The sequence below is a fragment of the Mustelus asterias genome, chromosome 12 (genome assembly GCF_964213995.1).
Source record: "Mustelus asterias chromosome 12, sMusAst1.hap1.1, whole genome shotgun sequence".
NCBI classification, from domain to species: domain Eukaryota; kingdom Metazoa; phylum Chordata; class Chondrichthyes; order Carcharhiniformes; family Triakidae; genus Mustelus; species Mustelus asterias.
Genome location: NC_135812.1, coordinates 26,908,690 through 26,934,167, shown reverse-complemented (window position 1 = coordinate 26,934,167; position 25,478 = coordinate 26,908,690). Strand labels below are relative to the sequence as shown.

Here is a 25,478-nt window from a genome sequence, read left to right as displayed (position 1 = left end):
TCAAGGCACTAGTTAAAATACACTTGGAATACTGTGAACAATTTTCCTCCCCACATCTAAGGAAATTGGCATTGGAGGTAGTCTAGGGAAGTTTCACTCGGTTGATGCTGGGTATGGAGGGATTTTCTTTTGAGAGGTTGAATAGTTTGGGGCTGTACTCATTGAAGTTTAGAAGAATGAGAGGTGAGCTGATTGAGTTACATAGGATTCTCAGGGGGCTTGACGAGGTGGATGCCGAGAGGTTGTTTTCCCTTGTGGGACTAGGGGGCATAATTACAGAGTAAAGGGTCGCCCATTTTAGATAGGGAGGAATTTCTTCACTCAGATGGTAGTAAATCTGTGGAATTCTTTACTGTAGAGACTGGGGTAAGTACGTTCAAGGCGGAGATAGATTTTTAATCAGTAAGGGAATCAAGGGTCATGGGGATAAGGTAGGAAAGTGGTGTTGAGGATCTTCATATCAGATCAGTCATGATCTCATTGAATGGCACACTAGATTTGATGGGCCAAATGGCCTACTTCTACAATTTATGGTCTTATACTCCTTCTATTCTTCGAAGAAAGCAGCGGGTATTCAAGGGATTCTTTAGATTCCACTTGGCTCTGTATGAAACCTCGCGCCAGTTTTTCCAAGCAACATGCTTGGATGTTGGAAGTGACAATAATCTTATAATTTACATTTCCAAATTACCTGTGTAGTTGTTTATGAGCTTTCACGTTCTTTGGAGGAACACAAAGATTTTGCTGGGATACAATAGATCTTAGTACGGAAAGAATGTGAGGTTGTTGAACCAATAATAAATGTTTTATTTCATAATCAGTGAATTTACATTCCAACTTGCTGTTGCCCAAACCAATTTTCCTTTATTTTTAAACATTTATCTTATGTAACAATGGGCTTTTATTTTAGCCAGTTCCCAAAATGACTTAAAACTCCACTTAAATATTTTCAGGATCATTTCAGGGCGGCACGGTAGCACAGTGGTTAGCACTGCTGCTTCACAGCTCCAGGGTCCCGGGTTCGATTCCCGGCTCGGGTCACTGTCTGTGTGGAGTTTGCACATTCTCCTCGTGTCTGCGTGGGTTTCCTCCGGGTGCTCCGGTTTCCTCCCACAGTCCAAAGATGTGTGGGTTAGGTTGATTGGCCAGGTTAAAAATTGCCCCTTAGAGTCCTGGGATGTGTAGGTTAGAGGGATTAGCGGGTAAATATGTGGGGGTAGGGCCTGGGTGGGATTGTGGTCGGTGCAGACTCGATGGGCCGAATGGCCTCCTTCTGCACTGTAGGGTGTCTGTGTCTGTCTGTGTCTATAATACTACAATACATACATGGTACGACAAGGTGTATTGTTTCAGTTTATTGACCTAAACAGTTTTCAATATAAGATCTTTTATTTTGTTTATCAAATCCATCAACAAGCATTTTCTTTCCAATTCTGCACACACACCCCTTTGTACACTAACCTGGCAGATTTTCTTCCGTAGACTAACAACTATAAACTAAACATACAAGGTACACATTTTGTCAGCTTTTACTAAATACAAAGCTACAGAGGTTGAAGTATTTTGGTCTTTGCACCATTGAATTATAAAAATATACTAGTTCTGAGTTAAGACAACACTAGCTAAACACAGCTCATGTCTTTCTCAAGGTACGGTACAGAACATAACGGAAAACATCTGGACAGTATCTGAAATACTATTTTTGCAGGCTTGAATCCAAGAGCAGTCAGTAGGGCTTAAATACCAAAGCCAAGGTAGATCAATCATTAGAACGTTTCCTGAACTGAAATGGTGTTTATTGGATTGGCTTGATTCTGCTAAGATTCTGCCTTTTGGTTTCCTTCCTCTTCAGCAACCATATCCGCCTCTTCCTGCTGCTGAGACGCAGCTTGCTCATCGGGGTCTCCTGGCAGGATACTATTGATGGTCTGTAGAAGCTCCTCAATCTGTTCTTCTGTTAGTCTCTCTTCACTCTCTTCTACCATCTGAAACATTACGATAGATAACTTGACATTTATTAATGCAAATGATTAAATTTGATCCCATCGCACATAAAAATGTGAATAAAACATCAAGTTATCGTGAAGAGTTTCTACATACTCCACCTGGCATTAGGGAGCCCCAAGAAACATATTAATCTAAAAGTTGACTATCTCTTTTGATTTTTGATTTGATTAATTATTGTCACATGTATTAGTATACAGTGAAAAATATTGTTTCTTGCAGTATTGTTTCTAGGGCAGCACGGTGGCACAGTAGTTAGCACTGCTGCCTCACAGCGCCGGGAACCCGGGTTCGATTCCCAGCTTGGGTCACTGTCTGTGTGGAGTCTGTATGTTCTCCCCGTGTCTGCCTGGGTTTCCTCCAGGTGCTCCGGTTTCCTCCCACAGTCCAAAGATGTGCTGGTTAGGTGAATTGGCCATGCTGAATTCTCCCTCAGTGTACCTGAACAGGAGTGTGACGACTAGGGGATTTTCACAGTAAGTTAATTGCAGTGTTAATGTAAGCCTCCTTGCTAATAAGCCTAAAAAACTTTACTTCTTGCGTGCTGTACATAGAGAAGGAAAGGAGAGAGTGCAGAATGTAATGTTACGTCATAGCTAGGGTGTAGAGAAATATCAACTTAATATGAAGTAGGTGCATTCAAAAGTCTGCTGGCAAATGAAAACAAAACTTAAACAATGTAAAAATTGCTTATTTTCAGTTACTTAAGCATTTCTGAAATTTTATTTTAGATTTTTATTTATTGTAGATTTATTGTAGATTTTTATTTGAATGGGTGTAAATTGAGAGAGGTGGATACTCAGCGAGACCTTGGTGTCTTTGTGCATCAGTCACTGAAAGTAAGTGCGCAGGTACAGCAGGCAATAAAGGCGGCAAATGGTATGTTGGCCTTCATAGCAAGAGGATTTGAGTCCAGGAATAGGGAAGTTTTACTGCAGTTGTGTAGGGTGTTGGTTTTTATTTACTTATTAGTCACAGGAGGGCTTACATTAACACTGCAATGAAGTTACCGTGAAAATCCCCTAGTTGCCACACTACGAGGCCTTCGGGTACACTGAGGGAGAATTTAGCCTGACCAATGCACCTAACCAGCATGCCTTTCGGACTGTGGGAGGAAACCGGAGCACCCAGAGGAATCCCATGCAGACACAGGGAGAACGTGCAGACTCCACACAGACAGTGACTCAAGGTCAGAATTGAACCTGGGTCCCTGGCGCTGTGAGGCAGCAGTACTGATCACTGTGCCACCGTGCCACCCCAATGAGAAGATCCGTAAGTCTCTTTAAAGGATATAATCTTTGGGACTGTGTCTTTAATTTAGGGTAAAAGGGTGGAATGAAGGGACTCACGTGCCCTGTTCTAAATTCTGCTGACAAGATTTGTTGGCTTGGACCTTAAAAGTTAAGGGAAGTCCCCAGGTTGTTTTATGGGAATATAGTGTAATCAATGACCAGAATGACTATGCTGACGGTAGACTGGCTGTAAGTCTCCGAGTCTCTGGGAAATATTAGGAATGTCAGGTTTTGTAAATAGTTGTAGTGTATAATGTCAATTTAATTCCAGGTTAGGATGAATTTAGGGTATTGGATAATTAATGAGCATTTCTATCTGCAGACAAGGCCCATGTGATTCATGATGCCTCGGAGCTGGGCTTTAGGAGGGAAGAGTCCATAGGAAGCCATTGAGGAAGTTGTAGGATCAGCTTACAGGTTTTCTTAAAAATATCACTGCACCTCAGTGTCAGTCTGCAAGAACCCGAGGGAGAGAGCAGAGGCAAGGCAGTAAAATTCTAATGTTCACCATGCAAAATGTGGGTGGGAGTTCATGCTTGGATTGAAGAGACCAAGATTGTGAGCTATCCTGGATTTGTTCTGATGCAATCAGTAGGGGTTAATTAATAATCTTGTTGTGTGGGGTCCTTTAGGATACAGTGGCCAATACACGATAGAATTCTTCATTAGGATGAAAAGTGAAGAAGTCTGATCTGAAATTACGGTTTAAAATCCAAACAAAGGAAACTACAAAGGCAAGAGGCGTGATTCGGCTAACATAGACTGAGGAACTTCATTAAAGGGCATGACAATGGATAAGCAATTACTCATGTTTAAGGAACAAATGTATGCATTGTAGCAGTTATATATTCCTTTTTGGTGCAAAAACACAACAATAGAAGTGGACCAACCATGGCTTACAAAAGAAATTAAGGGTTAGTATTAGATCCAAAGAGGAATCACACAAATTTGCTAGAAAAATTAGTAAACCTAAGGATTGGGAGAAATCCTGTATTCTGCAAAAGAGGACAAAGAAATTGATTAAGAGAGGAAAAATAGACTTTAAATTCCATTGAGTACAAGCCCAGTCAACCCAGTCTCTCTTCATATGTCAGTCCTGCCATTCCAGGAATCAGTCTGGTGAACCTTGGCTGGACTCCCTCAATAGCAAGAATATCCGTCCTCAGACTCGGACCAAAACTGCACACAATACTCGAGGTGTGGCCTCACCAAGGCCCTGTATAACTGCAGCAAGACATCCTTACTCCTATACTCAAATTCCCTTGCTATAAAGGCCAACATGCCATTAGCTTTCCTCACTGTCTGTTGTACCTGCATGCCAACCTTCAGCGACTGTTCTACTATGACCCCCAGGTCACATTGAACTTCCCCCTTTCCTAAATTGCCACCATTCAGATAATCTTCCTTCCTGTTTTTGCCAAAGTGGATAACCTTATATTTATCCACATTATGTTGCACTTGCCAAGTATTTGCCCACTTAGCCAGCCTGTCCAAGTCACCCTGCAGCCTCTTAGCATCCTCTTCACAGCATACACTGCCACCCATCTTAGTGTCATCTGCAAATTTGGAGAGTAAACTTGCAAGTAACATAAAAGTGGACTGTAAAAGCTTCCATAAGTATATAAAAAGGAAAAGATTAGTGAAGATAAATGTAGGTCTCTGGCACTCCAAAACAGGAGAATTTATAATAATAGAGAACAAGGAAATGGCAGAGCAATTAACAGAGGAAGACACAATTAACTTCCCAGAAATACTAAGGAGTCAGGGGTGTAGGGAATAGGAATTGAAAGGAATTAGCATTACAAGAGAAATAGTGCTGGAGAAATTAATGAGACTGAAAGCCAAGAAATTCCCAGGGCCTGATAATCTACATTCCAGGGTACTAAAGGAGGTGCCCATGGTAACAGTGGATGCGTTAGCTGTCATTTTCCAAAACTCTGTAGATTTTGGAAAAGTCCTGGCAGATTGGACAGTGGCCAACATAACCCCAATACTTTAAAAAGGAGGGAGGAAGAGAGGAAACAGGGAATTATGTAGCCTAACATCAGTAGTAGGGAAAATGTTAGTCTATTATAAAGGATGTGATAACAGGACATTTAGAAAACATCAATGGGATTAACTAAAATCAATATGGATTTATGAAAGGGAAATCCTGTTGGACAAATATACTGGAATTTTTTGAGGGTATAACTTGTAGGATAATGGTGAACCAGCGGATGTGGTGCATTTGGATTTTTACTGCTGAACAAAGATGTCAAGAGCACATGTGGGGTGTATTTAGAGGGGGGTTGCACAGAACTGAGGATTGATCATCAGTAGGTCTGAAAGAAAACAGATCAGCGTGGAATGCACGTGAACTCAAAGCAGGTGCTGAGAAAGGAGATATGGCTGTAAAAATAGGTCTTGGCAAGAGACACAAGCAAGGCAATGGGATAACACTGATGATGTCTTGGATAAAATAGACATACGTAAATCATGAAGGACTGAGAAAGAGAATTTCTTGAAAGCTGAAGTTCCTGGAAGGGAAGTATCCTGATATAAAACAGTAAAATAAAAGAAAAACAACCAATTCTGGAAATACATGGCAAACGGGCTTTCTGTAAAAAGGAAAGAGGGGGTAAAGTTTCAGCTATAACCTTTCATTGAAGCTGAAAACTAAAACACACCAAGGCCCTCAGAAAGTTTGAGTGGTGGCATGAAGAAGCACAAGATACTCCACTCTGACAGAGAAAGTTAATGAACTTACTGATTTTACAATCTAAGCGGTGTTCAATGGACCAGGCAAAAGTTAAGAAAATGCCCTTCCTCCAGATGCAAGAGTGCTTGGAGGAAGTAAAATTTTATTCTGATGTGTAGATAAATGGTTTGTAGACAAGAAATGAAAGGTTAGCAAACATAACGGGTGAACTTCTCTGGCCTCCCAGCCACGCGCTTCTTGGTGGTGGTAGGGTAGCGTACCATTCATTGGCGGTGGGAATCTCTGGTCCCGTCGCTGTCGATGGGATTTCCCATTGAAGGCACTCTACGCTGCCGGGAAACCCGCGGGTGGGGGTGCGCTGCCAGCCCAACCAGAAAATCCCGTTGGCGTGAACGGCTGGAGAATTCCGGTAAATGTCATAGATTATGTTGAATCATTCCCAAATTGTGTTCAAAGATTAAAGCTTGGATTTCACAACTGCTTGAAGGAATCCTCTCGAAGACTCACTCCCTGAGATGGTTAACCAACTGCCACGTCTTCATAAACACTGAGACTGTTCAGTCTGCATATTGTTTACACAAACTGGAATATTTACATTGCTTAAGTATGGGGCCATACGGAAGCTGCGATTAAAATGGGAAGCTTTGCTGACAATGCCAAAAGATTCTATCCAGCAGCAGTCAGATACTGCACTTGTTATCATTTTAAATGCACCCAAAGAATAACACAACTTTTGAATCTGTGTATGCTTTCTGAAGCTTTGAACCGAAAGGTCAATGTTGGCTCATGTTCACTTACTTTCAAATGGAAAAATAAATATATAAAAGTATTTAAATTGTAGGGAAGCCAACTTAATTTTCTGAAAACAATAGAAAGATTCTATAACTCAGAACATTGCATTGTATAAACATACTTGTCTAAGTCTATGTTTAGCATATATCATAAAAATCAGCAATCATAGGTTATATTTTAAATGGGAAGACAGATACAACAACTAAATTGACTGTAAATGTTTTGCTCTTCCTTTCCTGAAAGCAGTATATTTATTCTGGAGTTATGTTTCACAGGTATTGCCGACGCTCTGACTTAACCAAACCTTCATCCTGTCCTTAAGCCCATTCTTCCAGCAGCAGTCCCTGGCTAGTGTTTGGGACCAGGATCCACAGCTGATTACTGCCCTCTCTAGCTCACTTCGATGAATTGCCATTGTCACCCTAAATGATCTATTTTCATCACAGACCAAAGAGCAATCTGTGAGCCATCCTGGTTTGTGTGGCTCAATATCGCATTGCATGACCCATTTATACACAAATCCAGAGAGAATTTCATCTTCTCCTTTGGTAGCCAAAGGAGTATTTTTCACAAATCGTACAATTACTTTTCCTATCTTTTGATGTGGCTAAAGAAATTTAGCTTACCAGTTGTATCTCCACTGCAGTCAATGGCCTGTGATTCAACAACTGAAGTTTTTCTGCCCTGGAGGATAAACGATAAATCCTTATAGGATTATGCTCAAAACATTCAATATTTAAGTACAATGTCAAATAATTGAACAGGTAGGTTTCTGTTTTAAAAGCACGTCTCTCCACAGTCTTACTATCAATTAAAAGAAGCACAAGTGGGTATTAGAACATAGAACAGTACAGCACAGAACAGGCCCTTCGGCCCACGATGTTGTGCCGAGCTTTATCTGAAACCAAGATCAAGCTATCCCACTCCCTATCATCCTGGTGTGCTCCATGTGCCTATCCAATAACCGCTTAAATGTTCCTAAAGTGTCTGACACCACTATCACTGCAGGTAGTCCATTCCACACCCCAACCACTCTCTGCGTAAAGAACCTACCTCTGATATCCTTCCTATATCTCCCACCATGAACCCTATAGTTATGCCCCCTTGTAATAGCTCCATCCACCCGAGGAAATAGTCTTTGAACATTCACTCTATCTATCCCCTTCATCATCTTATAAACCTCTATCAAGTCTCCCCTCAGCCTCCTCCGCTTCAGAGAGAACAGCCCTAGCTCCCTCAACCTTTCCTCATAAGACCTACCCTCCAAACCAGGCAGCATCCTGGTAAATCTCCTCTGCACTCTTTCCAGCGCTTCCACATCCTTCTTATAGTGAGGTGACCAGAACTGCACACAATATTCCAAATGTGGTCTCACCAAGGTCCTGTACAGTTGCAGCATAACCCCACGGCTCTTAAACTCCAACCCCCTGTTAATAAAAGCTAACACACTATAGGCCTTCTTCACAGCTCTATCCACTTGAGTGGCAACCTTTAGAGATCTGTGGATATGAACCCCAAGATTTCTCTGTTCCTCCACAGTCTTCAGAACCCTACCTTTGACCCTGTAATCCACATTTACATTAGTCCTACCAAAATGAATCACCTCACATTTATCAGGGTTAAACTCCATTTGCCATTTTTCAGCCCAGCTTTGCATCCTATCTATGTCTCTTTGCAGCCTACAACTGCCCTCCACCTCATCCACTACTCCACCAATCTTGGTGTCATCAGCAAATTTACTGATCCACCCTTCAGCCCCCTCCTCTAAGTCATTAATAAAAATCACAAAGAGCAGAGGACCAAGCACTGATCCCTGCGGCACTCCGCTAGCAACCTGCCTCCAATCCGAAAATTTTCCATCCACCCCCACCCTCTGTCTTCGATCAGACAGCCAGTTACCTATCCAATCGGCCAACATTCCCTCTATCCCACACCTCCTTACCTTCATCATAAGCCGACCATGGGGGACCTTATCAAACGCCTCACTAAAATCCATGTATATGACATCAACTGCCCTACCTTCATCAACACACTTAGTTACCTCCTCAAAAAATTCACGAATCCGTGCTGACTATCCCGGATTAAACAGGACAACATTCACATGTGAATCCTTTTAATAAAATATCAATGCAAGTTGGCTTTTTTACATTCCTAACGTACATCTCCACAAACATTTTAATATAAAAAACATCATGAATAAAATATATTTATTCCTGTTGAAAAAGTTGAAACAAAAAAGAACAGGTAAAAATGAAAGAATAGCAGTGTTCAAGAATCAAACATTTTCTGTGTGTTAAGCTTGGGATACTCGAAGACAGTCACATGAAGGCTTTGTCTTACTTTATAACCTTCAGCTGGCACACCGGCATTAATTCATTTATTTTACATCTGCAAACTCCAATTTTGTTACCCCCCATTCAGAAAGTTTTAACGAGAAAGACCGTGACAATTCCTGGCATTGTTAAGACAAACCCCAAGGCTTTACATTTTAAATCAGAACTGCTTATGAAGTGAACTGCAATTCACTCTGAAAATTGAATAAAAAGGCATAGAATTTGACTACTGTAGTAAAACAAGAAGCATGACTAATGTTCTGTAACTTTTGATTTTAATGCCTTATCAACAGTTTGCATGTTTCAACTCAGGAAGACCAGTAGGTATATCTACTCAAGTCACTGTGTATTTTTAATAAATCACTGGGTGTAGCAGAAGAGTCTGGTGCTGTCTCTGCATTCTTGACAGTACATGATCCACAGCTGAATCATTTTAATTAGAGTCTACATCAGTTACAAACAACCCAAAGTTTAAATTCATCATATATTCAGCTGCTGCAATTTTCATTGGAAAGTCATCACTACCCAGTAAATTATGTTCCAAACCATGAGGGTGTTGTGCTGGTGTTATGGTTAAACATGTTTCAACACAACTTACAAAATTTGCAGACGATACAAAACTTTGAAGTGTTGTGAACCCTGAAGAGGTGGTGTAGAATGTCAAAAGGATAGGCATGTTCGTGGACATGCAGCAGTTGAAATTTAATGCAGAGAAGTGTGAAGGCAGAGAGACAATATAAAACAAAGGGTACAATTCTAAAGAGGGTGCAGAATCCGAGACTTTATTAATAAGAGTATAAAAGCAAATGAGTTAGGTTAAAAGCAAATTACTGCAGATGCTGGAATCTGAAACCAAAAGAGAAAACGCTGGAAAATCTCAGCAGGTCTGGCAGCATCTGTATGGAGAGAAAAGAGCTGACGTTTTGAGTCTAGATGACCCTTTGTCAAAGCTAAAGGCATAGAAAGTGAGAGATATTTATACTGTAGGGTGAGGAAATTAAAGGTGAGTCATAGTCACAAAAACAAAGGGAAAGGCTGCTAATGGCAGTCCATAGAGAGAATAGAAGGTGTGAATGGCCAAATGGCAGAGAAGCTGAAATCGGGAGGGGGGGGGGGGCTGGGGGAGGGAGGTAAAATTGAGAAAAAGTGGGAAAGGAGAAGCAAAGGGGGAAGAAAAGGTGAGGAAAAAGGGGATAAAATAGGGGGAATGAGTGGGGGAAAGAAAAATAAAGACAATTGTATTCAGGAAAGAGCATCATTTTTGCTACAGTATATTGGTACAAATACAAAGCTATGTCAGTTCATTTTCACAAACACACTGTTTCACCCTTTGCAGGTTCCTCAACAGAAATGGAGGAACACGTTTTGTGATGTTCAGAACTTTATCACAGAAATGGTCTGTTCATCAGTTGTTTTACGTATCCGTGCCATTCTATTTATGAGCTTCTGTTGTTCAGGCCTTCTTATATAGCCTAATTTCACCTGAATCAAATCCGGGTATCCACATGTTCCACTAACGTTCAAGATGCAGTTGAACATCCTTGACTTGCAGTGTGTTTGACTAGCGGTGACGTGCTAGTTGATATGCAGCACTCACTATACTTTCAATAAATTCATCAATGCAAAAGCATTTCTTTGATATCTTCATCAAATTGCTCATTTGGATCAGGTCCTGCAGTTTCTTCTTGTTTAAAACCTGATTGCCTTCTGGACTCACGTTCCTGAGCCTGGTGTTCCAGATATCTTTACCATAGCAGTGTTATTAGCCATCGTACTTGGAGGTGGTGTACTGGATGGATCAGGTTTTATTGAGGGAAAATTTGTTAAATTTATTAGAACTGCAGGTTTGATCTTGTTCATAATCTGTTGGGCTTTTGTCTTTAAATTGTTAAGTTTCTCCAAATCCTGTTTCTGTTTGGAATTGTGGAGGCTGGGACCAATCAATGTTATCTGACAGTCTAGATCTTTAATCGCATCACCTACTGCTGTAGGCCCAGATAATGAGGAGATCATTGTGACATTCTGCCCAGCCATCGGAGCCGCCTCAGTAGCTGCAGCCCAAGTTCAGGATGTGGAGCTTCTCCCTGATCAGAGCCGCTGCTCGGGGCAGATCAGGGAAAAACTGTTCGCATTGGTGTAGGACCAGAGGGTCCAGATTTAAGGTAATTGGCAAAAAAAGCAATAGTGACACAAGGAAAAGAAGCAAATGGTTAGGATCTGGAATGCATTGCCTGTGAGTGCGGTGGAAGCAAGTTCACTTGAGGCATTCAAGAGGAAATTGGGTTATTATCTGAAATAGAAGAATGTACAGGGTTATGAGGAGAAGATGGAGGAGTGGCGCTAGGTGAATTGCTCCTTTGGAGAGCCAACACAGACACAATGGGCTGAATGGCCTTCTTCTGTGCTGTAATCGTTCTGTGATAACTTGTATATTTGCCCTTTCTCACCTTTTGAGTGTAAATGAAATGTTACTAAATTGCAGCCAGGCAAAGTTTACAGAACTAATCTTCATATCAAAATGCAAGGTGTTATATTTGTCTAGAACATATTGTATAAAAGTCTAAGAGATGCATCATTCATCACAAAAACATGCTCCAAAATCAGTTAGGTGTATGACACATGTTGAATAAAGCATGCACTTCCTATGTTTGATCCTTCCTATGCTATTGTGTCATCATGTTTGATTCATGCTATTTGTAAAACTTCAAAAATTTCACTTGTGCATTGTATCTACTTCTCATTAGGTCAACTTACCTCCACCTCCAGGACAAATGACACTGCTCCACATAGCAGCACACTCCTTAGATTTACTGACTTATTTCCAATTGCTTCTCTCAGCTGGCTTTATCATTGGCCAAACTCAAGAGTAGCCATTTGCCTCTCTTCCCAAAGATAACTTTTCCTTTATCATCCTCTCTCTACTCCACCCCCCACCTCCATCCCTATCATCTCATGCCCTGCATTTTAAAAGCTGTGTTTTGGATTATTTTCCCTTGTGCTTCATATTTTTACTATTCCTTTATGGGAATTGTGTAGATCAATCTGGACATGGTTACAATCCCTTTGGTGGACCATAAAACAAAATGACACAACATGCTGTTTTTTATTCACATAGGATATGTTAGAAGGTCCTGTCCAACAACAGCTTTTACCTCTGAACTTATAGCTACAATTATCAACAACAAGGCACACTTCTATGCACCCTCCCATGCATCCTCTCTCCCTGAGTCATGACAATCCTGATGCTGTTAATTTTCCAGAGTTTGTATTCAATAGATAGTATTCCAGTTTATGGTTTGGCCACTTGTGGGAAAATACCCACATTTTTTTTGTAACATCTCAGTTGTTCGCACAGTTTTCCAGGCAGCTCATAGTTTATCTCCTTTGATGCCAAACAGAAAACCGAATCTCTTCCCAAGAGTGATTTCTTTTCTCTCCTCAAGAATTCAGTATGCCTTTCTTTCTGTGTCTGTCTGCTTTCTCTGTATCTGCATTTATATGCTCATTATCTTTGGTCGCTCTGTTGCTTATTGCTGTCCTTTATGTCTGCAGCTCTCCATTGTCTGGCTACACAGCATTACATATCTTAACTTCCTTCCTATTGCTACTGCTTCTGCGTTGGGGATTGCCAGGTTACATGGACCAGTATTTCTTATCATCCAAGACTGATCCCTTTACAATTGATACAAACACTCAAAAGTCCCTTTCAAAGATTTTTAAACAATTAGAGATTCCAGACATCTTAAAGAAATTACAAATTTTCCTTGCTGTACTGCTTTGGGTCACATCAGGAATTTGGAAACATCTGGCAATCTAAAAAATTTTTCTCATCAGAAAGGAACTAAACTTTAATTAATACTAAGTTTGTGTTTATTTAGAGCAATTAAGCTTTGCGGTCTTAAAAAGAGAGGCTGTTAGTTTTAACACAACTTCAAATTAGCAGCAGAAAATAAATTGTACATTACATGATGTGACACCTTTATCAATGCAATGAATGGTCAATTATTTAACAAATAACCCCTCTGAAATTAATAGCAGTTTTAGATTTGTACATTATAAATAACAATTTATTTCTATCATATCCCTTTTCAGAGAAGGGCATAATTTGTAATGTTGGAAGGAAATGTCAGGCCTACGTGTCAGTTCTTGCTCAGCTCTAAGTACAGCAATTTTTTTTGATGTTTCGTAATAATAACTTCCCACACTCTGCTCTTCTCAGCTCTGCATTTTGTTTGGACGTTTGCGACACACAGTCAACTTTATGTTTCCGCTCAACTTACTGCAATACTCCAGTGCATTCTCCCTTTCTGCATTTATTTCTGGAATCTAGATCAACACTTTATGTTTACCTTTGTTCCACTTAAAAAACTCCTCCCTTTTTTTTGCAAGTTTATACAGACATTGTAGAGCCATCTATGGATATGTTCTAGCAATGTATATTACATATTGGGGCCAATTTTGTCAAGTAAGGAGTGTGATGGAAACTGTAATCATAGACACTTTTGAAGTCTTCGACTCAGTCTTAATTGCATCCACTTAAAGGGAAGTGATCATATGTGAGGATAAAAAGTGATGGAATCTTTTTAAAGACTCAAAATTACTTTCCAGCCCATGTAAAGGCCACAAAGGAACATGGAATATATAGAACTGGAAAAGTGTTGGCCATGCATCCTGCTGATCCCAAAACTAATACCTCTCAATTGCCACTCCTTCAAAAATCTATCCAATGTACCCTTAAAACTTTCCATGTGTCTGACTCCTGTGCAATTCGTTCCAAACTCATCATCTTATGTATTGAATAATTACAAACTGTTACACATATGCTGCCCTTACAGTTCCATTGTTGTAGCACTTGCATGATCCATACTTCAGTCTGGCTTCAGGATAGCAAACTCACATCTTCCAAGGACTCCACAAATCAAATCACTAACATTGGGAATTTTGCACTGAATTGTGCATGCAGTGACACATGGCTTGCCTGCAAGTTGGGAACATGTCTCTCAGAGGACACAAGTATTTAAAGATGACTTATCCATTTGCACAAGACAGTACAGAAGTCAAGGGTGGAGTTTTACCTTTTTATTGATGAGTGTGGCACTGGGCGGAAAAAACGGCGTTGAAGTCACCAGCACCAACGCAGTTTACTCCACCTTACTGCTAAGAACTTGGTGCATAAAAGTTGAAGGGTCCCATGATGTCACGTTGGCGGGGCAGCCTCTACAACTTAGTTTTTCTAAGATTGGGGCACCATTTTTAAAGGCCACCCCAATGCACAAAAGTTAAAATGGAACATGTCCACCCCTGGCCCACTAGCACTTCCCCCTGATGACCCTCTCCTCCAAAGTGACTGGAACTCCTCTGATGGGTCTGGCACTCTGTGGGAGACCAATCGGAATTCATGCTAGTGTGCCCTCATGCCAACGTTAATGGATTATCTAACAAAGGGGGAGCAATGGCTAGGCATAGAGACCTGATAATGATTCTTGTTACATCACTGGTGGGGACAATCGTGATGAGATTTCCCGCCAATCTTCGCCATGATTTGGGCCTCTCTTGAGTCTTTCTGTTCCTGTCATGGAAAATCCCAGCCAAGGGAACAGTTCTCTACTTGAGAATGTTCATAACATTTGTTGCAATAAAACCACTGCTCCAAGAGAAATTGTGGGGAAAGAAATGATAATACAAGTTTGCAATGTAATAAATGCAATGAATGCAGAAAAAGGTATTCATGCACAAAGTAAAATGTTGATGAAACAAACTATTAGCTTTAAAAAGCTTCACAAATGACCAAAAACTCCAACGGTGCTCATCGTTATAGGGCACCCTCAACAGTACTACAATCTTTCTCAGTTCTCCAACCTGAAGCCTACGATCACTAGATCGGGATTTTCTAAATGGACCACCACCTGCTGTGCTGGAACCCCTTTGGTGACCTGAACAGTTGATTTTTCAGTCTCTTCCTGCCTCCACTTCATCTATGGAGTAGCTTTGGAATTCTTAAACTGTGCCTTACCAAGTTTGGCAATTTTGGTGCCACTTTTCCCAAATCAGACTTGCAATCTTTCTTAAAGTGACTTTTCAAAGTTTTGGGGTCCTTCGCAGCTGCCACCATGTTATATATTGGTTAAACTGGCTGAGGAATGAGACATTGGTATGTTTAAACAATAACTGGTTGATTCAATATAATTTTTACATTCAGATATACAAGACTAGGTACTACTCTGCTGAAACGACTCTTGGCCACGTGTCTCTTACATCGTCATCATGTGAGGTGCTACTTACACAGTGCCCACATTCACCCTTACTACCCTAATACTACAATTAGAAGGGCTTTGGGGAGCACAACAGCACAAATTTCAAGTGATATGACAAGGATTGATAGTGCAGCCTTTAAAAAAAACAAGAGATTTATTTTGCTTCCAACATGCACAGCACTGTGCATGGGCGTTCCCCAATAATAAAAGCTCTGAGTCAATAAGACTCCATGTTGCCAGCGGAGTTTCACAATATTTAAACTATTATATACACAGATCAGCAACTGTCAGATATTCTTTAACGAAAGACAAATTTTCACTATACCCACTCAAAGATGATTTTACATTTATATCGTGCGTTTTAACAACTTGCATTTATAGAGCACCTTAAAAGTAAAATCCCAAGGTACTTCCCAGCAAAATCAAAAACTGATATTGAGCTAAAGAATATATTAGAAGGATCAAACAACAGCTTGATCAAAAAACTAGATTCTAAAATGATCTTTAAGAGGAGAGGGAGGCAGAAAGGTTTAGCAAAGGAAATCCAGAATACAGCTCCTGGAGGATCAATGGCTGGACATTCCTATTTCTTAAGTCCTTGTCGCACAGTCACAAATGATGAGGAGGAGAGGAGAATGCACAAGAATAAACAGAACAGTTTAATCCATGGTAGTTGCAAAGGGCAGAAATCAACTCAGTGGCAATGATAAGAGTTTGTGCCCGGGTCAAAAGTCAACAGCTTCAGTCTTCTCAATGGTTAGCTGGAGGAAGCTGTGCCTCATCAAAGTCTGGCTGTTGGACAAGTAGTCTCACAATGCAGATACTGTAAAGGAGTCAAGAGTGGGGTGATGCAGAAATGGAACTGGGAGTTGTTGGGGTGCTTATGATGCCATGTCTTCAGATTTGGTATATAAACATGGATAAGTGGGAAGGCAAGGATAGATCCTTGGGGATTCCAGAGGTCGTGACGCAGTGGGAGAAAAGAGAAGCCATTGTTGGAGATGCTGTATCTGTATTTGGATAGATAAGAATGGAAATGGGGGCAATCTCACTTAGTTGGACAATGGTTGAGAACCTAAAATGATTGTATTGAATGGTGGAGTAGGTTCGAGGGGCCAACTGGCCTATTCCTGCTCTGATTTCTTATCTTCTACTTTCTTATATTTTGTTTAGTTGAAATATTTGGAGCATTTATTTTAGTCTTACGTTGTTTCTTTTACAGATGTTTTCAGTTTTAATGCATTTTTCAATTAACATGCACTTTTCAATTTTTTGAGGGAGGCAGAAGGCATGTTACAAGTTACAGGGTCCTTTGTAAGTGGCATATGTTAATAATAATGTTTAGTTTAAACGGAACCCAAAATAGCATATAATCACTGAAGTGGAATAAGATGAAAGAAGCATGCCAAGAAAGTGAACAGGCACCTCAGCTCGACCTACCAAATGATTGGCTTCTATATGTTGAATAGAAAGAATGGGCAGGATTTACCATACAACCTGCCTTGTGTTTCGTAGTGGCGGCAGGAGGTGGCCCACCATTGGCTGGCGGTGGGATCTTCCAGTCCCGTCGCTGTCAATGGGGTTTTCCACTGAATGCACCCCTCACTGCCGTGAAACTCACAGCAGGGGAGAATCGTCGGCAGGACCTTAAGTTCCTGCCAGCGTGACCAGCCGAAAAGTTCTAGCCAATACTTCAACTAATTCCATTTGCGTCTTCTGAACTCAACCAGCATGTTGCAGACATAGCAATTTTGAGGTGTACAATTCTAGAAATCGATACACTTACAAATAGCAAGATCGCATGTTCTCTTCTGCTCAGCTGCAGTCCTCAGATGTTTCTGGTAAGTTCACTTTTGTCTAATTGAAGTCACTGTCAACAATGGAAGATCAAGAGAAAGTACGAATGCCTTGGACAGATGTCCAACTAAATTATAGATGCAATTAGAATTAGAACAATTAGTTACAAGGATGTTGTTTAAATAATCCTTAAAAATACAGGATAATGCACCGCTTTTAAAAAAGCATTCCATCAATAACCTTTTTATGAGCTTTTCTAGCATTGAGTTATTTGCAATCCATCAAACAGCTGAAAGCCTGCAGGCACGATGGAGAAAACTTTTTAACTGCCCACTAAATCTAATGTTTAGAAGATTTGTTCCCAGGGAGCATTATCAGAACCTTTTAATTCAATACATTAAGCCATTATTTTAATCAAAATATTACAGTGCTAATGAAAATTGTGCCCACAAGAACTACATTTCACATTTGGTTAATGAAACATCATAGGAAATGTGAGTATGTTCATTATTGAAAGTAGCCTAGCCCAAAGGAAAAAAGAAACACCCACGTGTATTTTTCCTGAATAAGTCATTGATTATTGGAAGGAAGGAAGCTGACATCCATAGTTGAGTCCCCTCATAGTTAGATATATAATTTATGACCACTAAAGAAAATCCTGGGCCATGCAAAGAAGGAGTTTGTCTGATCTCAGGTGCGGCTGCAGAAGGAATGTCACAACTAGCTTCCACATGCCTGTTGGAGTTTAGGGAAAAACAGCCATTGGTTCCTGCTTATGATAAACATCACCAAACGTGTGCAGGAGTGAATGTCAGGCAGGGACAGAATTAGATTTGCAGTTGAGTATGTTTGATCTAAAATCCAACCTAAAGGCTTGTGACAAATGGTACACACCCTCCACTGAACTACAATCCTCAGGAAGTGGGAAAACTTAAAAGGTGGGGGAGGGGAAGGGGGAGGGGCGAGTTTGAGAGCTAATGGTTATCCCAGAAATCCAAACATTTCCCAGCTTGAACTGATCTAGAAAGATAAAAGTGAAGTACTTTGGATGCTGGCAGCAAGACTTCCAATCCAGCTAGTAGCAGACAAGGAGCATAGGTCCGTGTTGAGTTTCACATGAAATTACAGGCTATTCAGTCCAACCAGTCCATGCCCGTGTTATGCTCCATGAGCATCATCCATTTTTCTTCATCTAAATCTATCATGACCCTTCTACCTCTCTCTTTAATGCATCTATACTATTTGCTTCAATACTCTGTAGTGGCAAGTTCCACATTCACACCATAGTTTGGGTGGAGAGGTTTCTTCCAAGTTTCCTATTAGAATTCTCGGTGATTATCTTATATTGATGGCTTTTAGTTACACTCTTCTCCATAAGATGAAAATTCTGTCTGTATCCACTCTCTCAAAGCATTTCATATTTTTTAAGACTTCCATTGATTGCCCCTCTGCCTTCTTTTTTCATGGGAAAACAGATCCATCTTTTCCTGATATAGATATGCATCCACATTTCTGGTATCAGCCTTTTCAAGCTTCTCTGCACCTACTCCAGTACCCCAACATCCTTTTCGTAATATGGGGCAGAATTGTCTGCAGTACTCGTGTGGTTTCACCATGGTTCAATATATGTTTAGCACAACTTCCCTACTTTTCAATTCTATTCCTCTGGAAATAAAGCTTGAGTGTTTGGTTTGTTTTGTTTTAATGGCCTTGCTAACCTGTGGTGCAACTTTCAGTGACTTATATATTTGTACTCTGAGATCCCTTTGTTCCTCTGTCCCACTAGACTTCCACCTTGCAAGTGTGACCTCTCTATTCTTTTTACCAAAATGTACTGATACTTGAATTTCATTTGTCAATTGAATGTCCATTCTGCAAATTTATTATCTCCTCCTCTCTCCCCTGCCAATTATGTGCCAGTAAGAAGTCTCACAACACCAGGTTAAAGTGCCAGCCATTAATTTAGAAATTGCGTCTTTGATTCCATAATACAAATCTTTCATGTAAATTGCAGACAGCAATGGTCCCAGCACTGACCCTTTGGAAGCGTCATTAAGTTGTGCATGAATGCCTGGTGATGCTACGAGGCCAACTCAGGTATACATATTTGCAATACTGACAAAGGGACCAGAATAATCATTGTAGACAAGCATGATTATGATACCCAGATGCACAATGTTCTTAATAACAGTCCCAAATTCATATCTGCAGCTAAGTGTGACCATTGCTCAAAAACATGCGACAAAAACATTTGTTAGTGTTGTGTAAAAATAATGAGCTGTCTTGCAACGTATATGATGGTCATTGTCTTCGTAGCTCATTGCATCTACGTGTGTACAGGCTGCTGAAGATGCACAGAAGTGATATTCTATTATGCCAACTACACCCTATTTTATCAGTGATCAATTCAATGCAGCAAGAATTGGCCAAATGGTTGAGTGAACTACTACAGCCAGTTCTTAGTACACTTTCCACATACACAGTGAAGATCCCTTCACCTTTACAAAGACTAAACTCAACCTTACATTTTGATAGCAATGCCTTATCTATCTGTTCAATTGACATTGCAAGGTTATTTACAAGCTTGCTGCTGAGGGAAGTCATTGACATTTGTGCCGCGTTGGCAAATCATGACAATACAGACATGCCATTTTCTGAATCACTATTCACTGAACTTATGAACTTAGCAACTCGTGCAGTGGAGTTCAATTTTGATTACACCATGTATGTTCAAATAGAGGGTGTAGCCTTGAGGTCCCCTCCAGGTCCAGCGCTCACTAGCATTTTGGTCGGTTTCCATGAGAAACACATTTTTGAATGAGTCTCAATCTCCTGCACCATGTATATTCCCAAAATGTAGTGATACATTTGCAAATTTTGAATCTGCAGCCTTGTCTAAGAATGCTCTTGCCCACCTTAAAATGCTCCATCCTGCACCCTTTCCTCGACTTGCTAGTTGAGAAATCCACTAATATAGAACATAGAACAGTACAGTACAGAATAGGCCCTTTGGCCCACGAAGTTGTGCCGAGCTTTATCTGAAACCAAGATCAAGCTATCCCACTCCCTATCATCCTGGTGTGCTCCATGTGCCTATCTAATAACCGCTTAAATGTTCCTAAAGTGTCTGACTCCCACTATCACTGCAGGCAGTCCATTCCACACCCCAACCACTCTCTGCGTAAAGAACCTACCTCTGATATCCTTCCTATATCTCCCACCACGAACCCTATAGTTATGCCCCCTTGTAATAGCTCCATCCACCCGAGGAAATAGTCTTTGAACGTTCACTCTATCTATCACCTTCATCATTTTATAAACCTCTATTAAGTCTCCCCTCAGCCTCCTCCGCTCCAGAGAGAACAGCCCAAGCTCCCTCAACCTTTCCTCATAAAACCTACCCTCCAAACCAGGCAGCATCCTGGTAAATCTCCTCTGCACTCTTTCCGGCGCTTCCACATCCTTCTTATAGTGAGGTGACCAGAACTGCACACAATATTCCAAATGTGGTCTCACCAAGGTCCTGTACAGTTGCAGCATAACCCCACGGCTCTTAAACTCCAACCCCCTGTTAATAAAAGCTAACACACTATAGGCCTTCTTCACAGCTCTATCCACTTGAGTGGCAATCTTTAGAGATCTGTGGATATGGACCCCAAGATCTCTCTCTTCCTCCACAGCCTTCAGAACCCTACCTTTGACCCTGTAATCCACACTTAAGTTAGTCCTACCAAAATGAATCACCTCACATTTATCAGGGTTAAACTCCATTTGCCATTTTTCAGCCCAGCTTTGCATCCTATCTATGTCTCTTTGCAGCCTACAACAGCCCTCCACCTCATCCACTACTCCACCAATCTTGGTGTCATCAGCAAATTTACTGATCCACCCTTCAGCCCTCTCCTCTAAGTCATTAATAAAAATCACAAAGAGCAGAGGACCAAGCACTGATCCCTGTGGCACTCCGCTAGCAACCTGCCTCCCATCCGAAAATTTTCCATCCACCACCACCCTCTGTCTTCGATCAAACTAATGGGTTTTCAATTACTTTCTACTGCAAGTCTATCTTCACTGATCAATACACATGGTGGGATTTTTATTGTTCCACACTATAAGATTTGCCTCATCAGTAATCTTGTAAACAGGGCCTTGGCCATTTGCTCGTCTTGCAAACTTGACACAGAAATACAGTGCTGCGGAACAATGGCTATCCTGACCAGATCGTTATTTGCTCTATATCGTGCAAACACACGAAACAGTCAGACTCCAGGGCCTGTAAAGTGCCTGGTCTACTTCAAATTACCCTGAAAAGTCAAAGTATCTAAAATATTTCGACAACAGGTTACATAAGCTGTTTCACACAGCTACTATCCTGTGGCTATATGACTGGTATTTTCCACCAGCAGGATGCTGCCTTCCATCCAAAAAGATATTCTGCCCATCACATAATTGAGCAACATCGTTTATGAATGTTAGTGTCAGTCCCATACTGATCAAATCAAATGGTATGTGCGTTTGATTGTTCAGAATAGGCAGAGTACAGACCACACTCAACCTGTCTGCACAAAATAAAATTAATACTGCAAGATATGATTCCACAATTGGGCAGCATTTGCTGCGTGGGTTTCCCCCAGGTGCTCCGGTTCCCTCCCACAGTCCAAAGGTGTGTGGGTTAGGTGGGTTGGCTATGCTAAATTTCCCCTTTGTGTCGGGGGACTAGTTAGGGTAAATGCATGGTGTTATGGGGATAAGGCCTGGGTGGGATTGTGGTCGGTGCAGACTCGATGGGCCAAATGGCCTCCTTCTGCACTGTAGGATTCTATGATTTTATGAATTACCCGGGAGCTTGGGGAGCTCTTAGCTCCTTGTTGCATTCTCTATGGCAACACCTGAGCCAAACAGAGTCGACTTGCCAACCAATCAGCAGCCTTTTCTCCTATAGTATAGATTGCTGTGATCATGCTAAATTTGGTGTTCTCACATTTGTCCTAATGAATGCAAGACAAAAAGTTTTGGTATCATGTCATTCCTTTTAACGGGGAATTGTGGCCTCCACCCTCTCTGACCTAATTGTGGCCTTCCCCGACCTACCCCTGGCTGCACCTACCATTCCCTGACTCACTCTCTTGCCACTCCCCTCTCCTAGAACTGTGTTCTTGTATGAAGATCCAAGCCATATCTGGAGTTCCAATAGTGTGGAAGCATGAGGCCTAATGGTGCAGAAATGGGGCTGCTACAATTCATGTAATTTTTAAATGCTCCCACCAGTGAGGGCTTGGGTGAAGAACAGCAAGGCAGGAGCATTTGAAAAAATCATGGATTGTAGCAGTCCCAGCTCAGCACCTCTCCACCAACTGGCCTCGCACTTGCACAACACTGGAGCTCCAGTTTTGAATTGGACTTGGGTCTTCAAATGGTAACACAGGTCCGAGAGAGAGAAGCGACAGGAAGGTGAGTCAGGGAATTAGAGTTCAAACAGAGGGTGATCAGGGAGGGAGTGTCTGTAACTCAAAGGCAAGGACTTGATGGGGAAGGCCACAACTCGGAGGTCAGGGAGTGGGGAAGGTTGCAACTCAGGGGACAGGGAGCAGTGGGGCTGCAACTTGAGTTGAGAAATGGAGAGAGGTCACTCCAAAATGGTGGCAATTAGGAAACAATGATAAAATAGATTTTGTAATGCTGAATGAGATTACAGGCCCCATACTAAAGCAATGCTAAAGCAAAACAACTTTAAAATGGGCTGTATTAAATAAGGGTCAAACTGGGCAATATTAAAAGAGGGCCTATCATAACTGAAGAAGAATAATCATACTGACCGAGAGGTTACACATAATTTTTAATGCAATGCATCTATTAAAATTGATCTTTCTGCTTCATGAATTTTTTGGTAAGCCTTAGACAAGGGGCCATTGTCAAAAACGTACAGTCCGACTTACCAGAAGTGAAATTAAGAAACAAAGGGTGGAAGCAATTTGGAAGTTAGGGTGTAAATCAGCCATAATCTCATTGAACAGACGCAAGGGAGCTGAAAGGCCTGCTCCTGTTCCTATGTTCATCACTTGTTCCTCAAGGCTACTGGGATTCCAAGTTATTCCACCATAAAGGGAGTCATGACTGAGTTCTGCTCTTGTTCTGAATCTACAAGTCTATTTTTGACCAGGTGACGGTGACTCACGAGCAGCAGCCAGAGTTGATGTTTTTCCTGCCACTTCAGAGAATATTTTAGTATCTTTTATAGACCTATGTCATCTTAATACTACAACTACAGCTGTCTGAACTGTTGGGGCATATTAGAGTTAGTCAAAACTAAAATTAAGTTAGATAATCTGCCTACAAAGGGTGCATTAATAAAATCTGTAAGGGGATATAGCACTGCTATATGATAAACATGATGTGGAGATGCCAGCGTTGGACTGGGGTAAGCACAGTAAGAAGTCTCACAACACCCGATTAAAGTCTAACAGGTTTATTTGGCAGCACAAGCTTTCGGAGTCTCAGGCTCCTTCTTCAGGTGAGTGAGGAGTTGTGTTCACAAAGAGGACATATTCAGACACAAACTCAATTTACAAGATAATGGTTGGAATTTGAGTCTTTACAGGTAATCAAGTCTTAAAGGTACAGACAATGTGAGTGGAGAGAGGGCCAAGCACAGGTTAAAGAGGTGTGTATTGTCTCCAGCTAGGCAAGTCATGGGGGTTACAGATAGTGTGACATGAACCCAAGATCCCGGTTGAGGCCGTCCTCATGTGCGGAACTTGGCTATCATTTTCTGCTCAGCGATTCTGCGTTGTCGTGTGTCGTAAAGGCCGCCTTGGAGAACGCTTACCCGAAGATCAGAGGCTGAATGCCTGTGACTGCTGAAGTGTTCCCCGACTGGAAGGGAACACTTCTGCCTGGTGATTGTCGAGCGGTGTTCATTCATCCGTTGTAGTGTCTGCATGGTCTCCCCATTGTACCATGCTTCGGGACATCCTTTCCGGCAGTGTATCAGATAGACAACGTCGGCCGAGTCGCAAGAGTATGTACCGTGTACCTGGTGGATGGTGAGAACTCCCACGACTTGCCTGGGCTTGCAAAATCTCACTAATTGTCCTGGCTGGAGACAATACACATCTCTTTAACCTGTGCTTAACGCTCTCTCCACTCACATTGTCTGTACCTTTAAGACTTGATTACCTGTAAAGACTCGAATTCCATCCATTATCTTGTAAATTGAGTGTGTGTCTATATATGCCCTGTTGGTGAACACAACTCCCACTCACCTGAAGAAGGAGCCTGAGACTCCAAATAAACCTGTTGGACTTTAACCTGGTGTTGTGAGACTTCTTAATATGATAAACATTACAGGCAAGCAATAGAATAAAGACTGGCATCATATAGGGTCTGATTTTAACCCTGTGCAAGTGGAAGGGTTTTAAAAGAGTTAAAATCTCGCCTGTATATACTCTTTGAATATTGCTGAAACAGAAAAGGGTGAAGTTAAAAGATATTGTGGGGAGTTCATAGATTTGTCACGTAACATGTCAAAACACTGAAGCAGCAAACATTAAAACAAATAGGATGTAAACGATGTTGTTATATTATCAATAGGCTGTGTCATAAAGAAAAACAGGAGAAACGAGTACTTTATCCATGGAAGGAAGTCATTAGGAAAACTCTAAAATAACCTAGTGTGTACAGTGAAATACATCCAGAAAACTATTCTAGGTTAAAATATGAGAAGAAGAGGTTGTTTAAAATTGGCAAATTTAGGCCTGACATCAGCAATTTCTTCTTCCAGAGTGATCAACACTTGGGCTGAATTTGTAGTTAGGAAAGAGAGGGAAAAAATGAAATCGTTAAAGAATCAGCAAATATTGTTTTATCTACTAAAATAGTCCAAATTATCTTCCTCATCTATCTGGTGATCTGGTATCAAAATCATACGAACAATGCTTGCATTTTATACTGCTTTATAACATCAAAACATTTCAAGTTACTTTTGAAGTGCAGTGACTGAAGTGTGTACATGACAGCTATTCTAATGCCCTACAGTCAGGAGATGTATAACTAGTAAATCTCTATTCCTGGTGTTATTTAAATCAACTACTTCATCCCAAATTACATTTTTCAATTACTGGAAAGGATCCAATCTGATTGCAGGTCATATGTATGAAAGAACTTCATCCTCATTGAAGCACTCATATTTGTCGATGTCACTTTTTAACGGTCCAGTTTTCAGTGCAAGTAATTTGCCTCGCCAGTCAGTGTTATTTTATGGTGCAGACTTACTTTTGTTCAATAAATAGTAAGATTGCTGGTCTTTGTT

General features: G+C 41.1%; 1 protein-coding gene and 1 pseudogene across 1 annotated transcript in view; both read right to left on the bottom strand.

Annotated features, from left to right (window-relative positions):
- Positions 1-788: 788 nt before the first annotated feature.
- Positions 789-25,478, bottom strand: part of crcp (calcitonin gene-related peptide-receptor component protein) — a 74,265-nt gene continuing 49,575 nt past the window's right edge. Inside the window, exons 5-6 of the mRNA XM_078224937.1 lie at positions 7,413-7,470; positions 789-1,985 (exon numbers count right to left, since the gene is read on the bottom strand). Of these exons, the coding sequence (XP_078081063.1) occupies positions 1,818-1,985; positions 7,413-7,470 (226 nt within the window). The 3' untranslated portion in view covers positions 789-1,817. The remainder of the gene's footprint in view (positions 1,986-7,412; positions 7,471-25,478) is intronic.
- On the bottom strand, positions 10,494-11,132 carry LOC144501842 (transcription initiation factor TFIID subunit 12 pseudogene; annotated as a pseudogene).